This window comes from Camelus dromedarius, chromosome 13, assembly GCF_036321535.1.
Source record: "Camelus dromedarius isolate mCamDro1 chromosome 13, mCamDro1.pat, whole genome shotgun sequence".
In the NCBI taxonomy this organism is placed as follows: Eukaryota; Metazoa; Chordata; class Mammalia; order Artiodactyla; family Camelidae; genus Camelus; species Camelus dromedarius.
This window is the reverse complement of record NC_087448.1, coordinates 1,153,762-1,162,289: the sequence shown is the minus strand read 5'-3', so window position 1 is coordinate 1,162,289 and position 8,528 is coordinate 1,153,762. Positions and strand designations below refer to the sequence as shown.

The 8,528-nt window shown below is 53.2% G+C and overlaps 1 protein-coding gene across 2 annotated transcripts; it reads left to right on the top strand.

Moving 5' to 3' along the window:
• Positions 1-3,894: 3,894 nt before the first annotated feature.
• SOX1 (SRY-box transcription factor 1) lies at positions 3,895-7,204 on the top strand. 2 transcript variants are annotated; one of them, XM_064492961.1, is made up of 2 exons: positions 4,451-5,146; positions 5,225-7,204. In XM_064492961.1, the coding sequence occupies exons 1-2, from the start codon at positions 4,501-4,503 to the stop codon at positions 5,506-5,508; spliced, it is 930 nt and encodes a 309-aa protein (XP_064349031.1). In that variant the 5' UTR covers positions 4,451-4,500; the 3' UTR covers positions 5,509-7,204. The 2 variants fall into 2 exon arrangements, with proteins under 2 accessions (XP_031322193.2, XP_064349031.1); XM_031466333.2 differs by having other exon boundaries at positions 3,895-7,204.
• The last annotated feature ends 1,324 nt before the right edge of the window (positions 7,205-8,528 follow it).

Here is an 8,528-nt window from a genome sequence, read left to right as displayed (position 1 = left end):
TCCTTGGCGCTACAGCCTGGCTCTGGTACAGGAAGTCATCTCAGTGTGCCTGAAAGCTAGCTTTCATGTACAGCCTGCTAGGGGGCTGGGGTGCTGTCCACAGTAACCATGTCTACTTCCCAGAATTCTGAGCACAACCACAGGGGAGGGGAAAAATAAACACCCGAAGTTTTGGTTACTCCATACAAGCAGTGTAAGCGAATGCTGTTAAAAGTCCAGAACGCCATTTTTTTGAAAGTCTGTGTTATATGTATGCATATTTTCTGTGGTATACATGTATACACAGAGATGCATGTATTCTGTGTGTGCACCCGTGTGTAAAATGTATGCATGTGTATATGGTGTGTTCTGCATATGTATGTTTGCATATGTAGTGTTTGCATGTATATACAACATTCTGTGTGTACGCGTATGTAGTGTGTCCACATGTCTGTACACATGCATCTAGTCTGTGTACACATGTGTGTACACATGTACATAGGTGTGTGTATATGGTTTCCTCTAATGAGCACTTAGATGTGAATTTTCTTTAAGGATCATGCCCACAAGTTAAATAAAAGAACAGAAAGCATCTCTACTTATCCACATTTCCAAAGTAATCTTCTCTTTGGCGTTTTGAACAAAGAGGCACAGTGAAGTTTCTGAATCGTCAAGAGAGCAAATGTGGTCAATCAACAGTGAACTAACCCTGTGCTGGGAGTCTGGGCTCTGCCGCCACTCGGAAACAGTGTAGTCTGTCTTCAGATTCTCCGGTGCCGGGCTTTGAGAAAGGCCTCAGCTTGAAGAAGGTCCCTGCCAACCTGGTGGGGAGCGGGAGGCAGAAACAGAGGATTGGGGAGAGAGGAGGTGTTTTTCAAGTTGTTTTGGACTGTTCTGTCTCTTTTTGAAGAGTTACTGGGGGGGTGGTGTTCACAAGGAGTAAGAAATGGAGGTTCCTAGAAGCCATCGCGGCAGGAGTTGATGTGATGCTCAGTCTTCCTGCCAAGATGGAGGCACTGAGAGGTCGGCAAGCAGTGCCCTGCCACTGCCGAACTGGCACAGGTGGCAGCTGCCAATCATCTATCGCTTGGCAACAAGTTACACCTGCAGCTCCAGTTTAATACTTATGCACGTGGGCACCCATCGTGCGTGAACCCGCTTAGGCCCAGGGAACATCTCGCCACTAAAAAGGGCTCACAGAGAGTGCCCTGAACGCGGAGCAGTAGCACGAGCTCATACAAGGCTAAACCACTGACCTCCTATTTAGATGCTCTGGAAAACAAGGGTAGCGTTGTATTTGGAAACAATTTCCAGGACCACGGTAGAAGGAAACCAGACTATTTCAAAGTCAGCTATCCAAGTTCCCCAAAGCATAAAGCGTTCCTGCAACTCACACTGGAGTGCAGGGTGTTTAGAAAATAAATTGCTCCATTGATATGGAAAATAATGTGCCAAGCCTGATTCATACAAAGCATTTTCAGGGGGTCTCAGGCTATTTAGTTTAAAATCTAAATTGAAAAGCAGAGGAAAGAAATCTTTCAATGGCTAAGTGGATAATATAGTTTATAATTTGTAAACCATTTCCTTTATTTCAGTCTTGCTGACTTTCCATAACACACGGGATCTCACTGCACCCCCATCGCCTCCTAAATTATCAAAGGAAAAACAGATCTATAGCATTCTTAAACAATATTCTTGTTCTTTTTTTGTTCATTCACAATGTAAATGATATTTGGAGGGAGGGCATGAAACAAATCAAAAGATTTAACAAACTCAATTGGTGAAATAAGAAGGTAGGTGAAAACCAAGTTTTTAACCTAGATATTTAGTGAAAAATAAATATGAAATGACATTTCCTTTCTAATATAGTTATATATTATTTGATGAGTTCACTCTTAAATGCTAAATGGCCTGAAATCAAAGCAGTTTAATCTGCAGAGACCAGTTTCCTCTTGCACTGTGTACTGTAGCAGCCCTGCAATAATATTAATAGAAGTAGTAGTAGTAGTAGTAATCATAATAATCGAGAGGAGGAAAGAAAGCATTATTCCTGCACCTTGGACAAGCAATAGGATCAGGAAATTCACCACCTCAGATTTTTTTTTAACTTAAAGAGGAGGGGAAAAAGGAAGAGGCGTCATGTGTTCGCTACCCAACACGTTCAAACATCCTTATTACTCCTCTTACAACGATCATCGCTGTCATTACAAGTTTATTTCTATTACAAGATGGACAGCCCTGCCGCTTTGGTTAGGGACCACTGTACCCACTGGCAGTCTGCTAAGCACCGCCCTCTCCTGTGCACAGAGACGCCCCTGCTGCTCCGTGAGGTCACAGGAGGGATGTGACCTGTAAGCAGGCTTTGGGCCACTTTCACATTGTTCGGTTGGAATCGGTAGCGTGAGCCCAGTGGTGCTTGAGAATGGGTTTGGAAAACTCTTGCACGTCCTGGTATGGAAACCCCTTTGAGGTGTAAGCATTAGACTGCAGGTGGATGCCTTAATCACTGCAGGAAAGCGGGCTCCCGTTTGCGTAACGCAGGAAAATGGCATCTGGTCCCTTAGTCCCGAGGCCCCACTTTTTTCCGATTCTGGTTCAGGTGGGCCCCACTCCGTTCACGAAGTTTTCACAGTTCTTAGACAAACAGCTTGTGGAAGATTCGCTCCAGAGGAGTGTGGGCTAGATCATTCTTTGGCGATTTGAACAAACTTTTTCAAGTTGTTGAGTAACTAGAATCCAGATAGGTCTTGTTTTCAACCCTCCTAGAAATTCCTTTTTAGGAGGAAGAAACCACATTGAGAAGAGCACGTGGTAACAACCCCCAGGCTCATTAAAAGCCCCCCCCCAAATAAAAGTTTGGGGCTAATGCTAAAAGCAGTTATGGGGCCCAGCTCGACACAAACGTTCCCGGATTACAGGATTATCAGGGCCTGGACTGTGGAGGCCGTGCCTACGAGAGGGGGCACTGGAGAACTTAAGCACAGCGGCAGCCAAGCGTGCATCCTTAGGAGGGCGGAAGGACTGAGCTGTCCGAGCCCCGCAGAAGAGCCGGAGGGTGGGGAAAAGGGGGCGACTTTCCAGTTGTGTACCTCGGACGGTCCCCTGGCCCCCAGGGCTGGCCCTGCGTTTCCAGCCCTCGGGCCTAGCCCAGGGCTAGCATCCCGCCTCGGCCTCCAACTTTCCCCTTCCCTGCAGGCGCAGAGTTGGCTGGCAGGGGAGCAGAGGAGGAGCTGCCTCGCCTTTTCGCTCCTCTAAACAAGGCTCCGGGCTGCAACACCCCCCCCCAACCCCCCGCCTCGCTGGATTCTTTCTTCGCCTTCCCTTTTAAACCCAATCGTTAATCGTTCGGAGCGCGCGGGCGGGGAGAGGCAGGGAGGGTGAGCTCGGGGTTCGCCGCCGCCGCGCGCGCTCAGGAAGCCTTGTGGCGGTGACCCCCCTCCCGGGCCTCCTTTCCCCTCTTCCTGCCCCTGCTCCCCCTCCTTCCTCCCCTCTTCGCCGCTCCGCCGCCCGCGCCCAGTGGATCTACTCCCTCCCCACGTCACTCGCCAGCGCGCCATGCAAATCACCGCCGCCGCCGGCTCCCATTGGCCGCGGCGCGCTCATTTAATGGCAGCCCGGGCCCGGCGTATGGCTGCTGGGCCCCGCGCGCCGCCGGCCCCGCGTGCGCCTCCGCTCCGAGCGCACGGCCCCGGGCAGGCAGCGGGCAGCCCGTCCCGGGCTCGGCCGCCCTGCTCTCTGGCCCTCTCCGTGCGCCTGCGCTCCCTCAGCTGCCCCCGGCGCCCCTCCCCAGCGACACCGTGATCGCCCCCCCGCCCCCCTCCGCGCCTAGCAGTCCCCTCCCCCGCCTGGGCACCTGGGACCGGCACATGCCCAGCGCACGCTGCGCGCCGCCCTGCTAGAAGTTGCAGCCTCGGAGTTGGAGGCCGCCGAGGACCAAGTGCGGGAAGAAGGAGGCAGCGCGGCGGCCGGCGAGGAGGCGGCGGCGAGCCCCGGGCCGGGCCCCGCGCTCCGCTCGCATCCCGAAAAGTGGAGCTGCAACTTGGCCACTACTGCACCTGTTTGCACCGCTCTGCCGAGGGAGACCCGGCTGCGGCGACGGCGGCGGCGACCCCGGCCCTTGGCCTTTTTGGCAAGTGGTTTGTACTTGACAGAAACTTTCCACCTGTGAGCCGGACCGGCGCTGAGTGCGTGTGTGTTTGCCTCTTTTTTGTTGTTGTCGCCTCTACCTCCCCCCATTCTTCTCTCTGCTAGGACCTCTGCTCCCCACCCACCCACGTCTCGCTCCGTTTGAGCCCCTCTCCATCCCCCCCGCCCCCGGCTGTCTATGCTCCAGGCCCTCTCCGCGAGGTGCCGGTGAACCCTCGAGCCGCCCCGATGTACAGCATGATGATGGAGACCGACCTGCACTCGCCTGGCGGCACCCAGGCCCCTACGAACCTGTCAGGCCCGGCTGGGGCGGGCGGGGGCGGCGGGGGCGGCGGCGGGGGCACCAAGGCCAACCAGGACCGGGTCAAGCGGCCCATGAACGCCTTCATGGTGTGGTCCCGCGGACAGCGGCGCAAGATGGCCCAGGAGAACCCCAAGATGCACAACTCGGAGATCAGCAAGCGCCTGGGCGCCGAGTGGAAGGTCATGTCCGAGGCGGAGAAGCGGCCGTTCATCGACGAGGCCAAGCGGCTGCGCGCGCTGCACATGAAGGAGCACCCGGATTACAAGTACCGGCCGCGCCGCAAGACCAAGACGCTGCTCAAGAAGGACAAGTACTCGCTGGCCGGCGGGCTGCTGGCGGCCGGCGCGGGCGGCGGCGGCGCGGCCGTGGCCATGGGCGTGGGTGTGGGCGCGGCGGCCGTGGGCCAGCGCCTGGAGAGCCCGGGCGGCGCGGCGGGCGGCGGCTACGCGCACGTCAACGGCTGGGCCAACGGCGCCTACCCCGGCTCGGTGGCGGCGGCGGCGGCGGCTGCGGCCATGATGCAGGAGGCGCAGCTGGCCTACGGGCAGCACCCGGGCGCGGGCAGCGCACACCCGCACGCGCACCCGGCGCACCCGCACCCGCACCACCCGCACGCGCACCCGCACAACCCGCAGCCCATGCACCGTTACGACATGGGCGCGCTACAGTACAGCCCCATCTCCAACTCGCAGGGCTATATGAGCGCCTCGCCCTCGGGCTACGGCGGCATCCCCTACGGCGCCGCGGCCGCCGCCGCCGCCGCCGCGGGCGGCGCGCACCAGAACTCGGCCGTAGCGGCGGCGGCAGCGGCGGCGGCCGCGTCGTCGGGCGCCCTGGGCGCGCTCGGCTCCCTCGTCAAGTCGGAGCCGAGCGGCAGCCCGCCGGCCCCCGCACACTCACGGGCGCCGTGCCCCGGGGACCTGCGCGAGATGATCAGCATGTACTTGCCGGCCGGCGAGGGCGGCGACCCGGCGGCGGCGGCGGCCGCCGCGGCGCAGAGTCGGCTGCACTCGCTGCCGCAGCACTACCAGGGCGCGGGCGCGGGCGTCAACGGCACGGTGCCCCTGACGCACATCTAGGGCCGCGGGAGGCGCGGCGGCCACGTTCTCGTCCAGAGGAAAACACTGGCGCACTACCGCAGGTGCCACACGGCCCCCTTCCCGGGAGCCCCTGGGGACCGCTCGCGGGACACTTGTGCGTTGTAAACTGAACTTCGGTGTTTTCTTAAGACCTTTTGTACAGTATTTATCATCCACGGCGGAGGCAGAAAGCGTTTTCTTTGCTCGAGGGGACGCAGACCAGACCAAACGAGGGGCGACTCCAACTTTTCTATCCCGGCCGCGCGCCCGCTCTCATCCTCCATCGCTTCCTCGCGGCGGCGGGCGCCGGGGATGCCCGGGAGCTGTTCTCATTTGTTATCGATGTACTAAGGCAGAGCCAAACACCAGTTTTTTTGTAGTTGTTACCGCTTTTGGGGGTTGGTTTGTTAATTTATACAAAGCGATTCCCCCACCCCTTTCAGGCGGCAGCATTATTCTGGGTTTTGTAAAACTTTCTGTATCTGAGCATTTCCTTTTTTTTGTTTTGTATTATTTCATGTAAATGCAATGTGAGATTTTAATTTTAGGCGTTAAGGTGTGGGGAGGGGGATTCAGATTATGTACATAGTTCCCTTAAAAGTCCTTCTGAAAACGAAAAAAGAACCCCCACCCTAAAAGTGCATTGAGCTTCGGTTCGAGTCAATAAATTTAAGAGAAAAGTCCGGTTTTTCCCCATAAATCTGAAACGTGCTAAATGTACGTTCTTGTTCTATCAGCTCAGAATACAATTTGTAAATCTTAACATAATTAGTACATCTGACGAAGGAGAAAGAAAATCCATCAGCATGAGCTAAAACTGACGGAACCCCAGGGGAGAGGGTCGGATTTTCACATTCAGTGGCAGGAAAGGAAGTTAAAATCGATAGGTTATTCTGTAGAGTTTACAGTGTTAATATGGAAGGAGAAATAATTACCCCCCAAAAACCATAGTTTTGCAGTCTGGCCCTTGGGTGTGTAGTTTTTAACTGCGGGCCCATGTCAGCAGGCTTTGCGATTCCTTGTTGGCGGCTCTGCCTCTTCCAGCTGGCCTGGGACCTGCCAGCAGTTTGGTCTAGAGGAGGAAGGAGAAGGGAAGACCCCAGTGGTGGGAGGACCAGGACAAGGACCGATGACAAAGACCACGGCAGGGCCTCGCGGGCCTCGGTTCCCCTGCAGTTAACAAGATTGCATGTGGAATTTATCTGAATTTGGCTCATTGAAATGCACTCTCTAAGACAAAATGTACTGCAACCCCCTCTCCCTGGTATATTTCTCCTTGGAAAAGGGCAAAGAATTTTGTTAGATTTTCACGCACACAAAATCGACCACCCCCACATCCCCCGCGTAAACTGGGATGCAAGTTGCTAAGCAATGTGAACGCAAAATGCGATGTTTATTATTCCTGCGATCTGAGGTTGTTTGATGCTTTAAATTTTTTAATTATATTTTTTCTAGGTGTTTATTGGTACATTGCAGGTTTTTTTCTGGATTTTAAAGTTTTCTGTAAAACTTTGTCTTCAAGTAATCTGACAGTATTAAATATTGCATTTAAAAGTTATACTGTAGCAAATACGTTTTGAAATTAGTCACAACATAAACATGAAATGATATTTTTGCAAAGAACAAACCTTTAGGCCAGATCCAAATATGTTGATTTCATCAGCCCCTCATTTTCTCAACATCTTTTTTTTTTTTTTTTTTTTGTCCTGGGATGAGCATAAGACTCCATCCAAACATGGGCTTATGCTAGTAGGTTAATGAGAACCACGTTCAGTCTGCCTTGGAGAATAGCTTTAAGTAAAATGCTAACCTGACAATTGACATGTGTAATTTTTTGGAATCGCTTTGATTATTTTGCTTCAACTACTCATTCCTTAAAGTGATTGCAGAAATTTCAAGAACGACGTCAGTTGCTTCTTTCTAACAAGATAATAAAGTCCCCTTCTCTTTTCTTTTTTCTTTTTCTTTTTTCTTTAGCAGTCTGATCCTTTGTGAAACAGTGGTTCCTCCTGAAAGTGTTCGGATACATATGAATTGCTGAGCAGAACAGCGTCTTGAGATAGTGAGAGAGTCTGGGAATAAATGTCACACACAGTCCCCTGTGGGAAATTCTGTGATGCTCTGTTAACTCACCATGCAGCCTAAGGTCCAGGCCTCATTTACTCTGATATACACAGAGTTAAGTGGACTCTGTCTGGTTCTTTCGCTAATTCCAATCACCAGATCTCCCTGCACTTACTGGCAGGCAGTTGTGAGTTACTGCTCACAAACATGTGTGCCCAAATGTGTGTCTGTGCGGGACTGTTAGCATCACACATATTAGTGATGTGGGTCACAATTGAAATGTTTCTGACTATGAAAAAGTTTCGCAGTGTGCCGGGGACTCCGGGCAGAGCTGTTGCTTTCCTGGAAGGTAAACTTACAGTGCGGCATTTCTCCTTACGTGCCTCATGCAGAGGCAGCAGAAATACGCAATACCAGGTGGCACTAACCACTGCGTTAAAAACCCAGGGAGGCCTTAAAAAGAGGACTTTCTGGAACTCAGCAGTTGTGTTTTGTCGGCTGGAACTACGTGGAGAAAGGCAAGCGTCAGTCCTTTAAAGGCTCGATTTTAAAACAGCCTGGGGTGGGGGGAGTAGAAATTTGCTAGGATTCCTTGTTACAGATTGAGAGCTTTCACCCCAGTAGTGTTGCTATGATTGCAGCAAATGGGGAAGACACTCCCCGAAGTCCAGGAGACGTCTCACCCAGCCGTGAATTCCGTTTTTGCCTAGATAACCCTCACCTATTCACGAAATGAAATATTTTGTGACCATCGTTCTACGATAGCCTCATTCACTTCCAAATCACAGGGCCGTCCTTTTAGCGCTGATTCCAATTCTGTTTGAAAACCGTGTGGAGAGAGCGGACAGGACTCTTCGGGGCCTTGTGCAAAGTTTGCACAACTTCGCCGACCGACCGCGGGAGTTCGGAAACAGGCCTCTGCGCGCCGCAGCGCTCGCCAGGCCGAGGGGCAGCAG

Bases quoted from the DNA above. Each gene is read 5' to 3' on its own strand.
- SOX1 (XM_031466333.2), top strand. From the start codon at position 4,354: ATGTACAGCATGATGATGGAGACCGACCTGCACTCGCCTGGCGGCACC.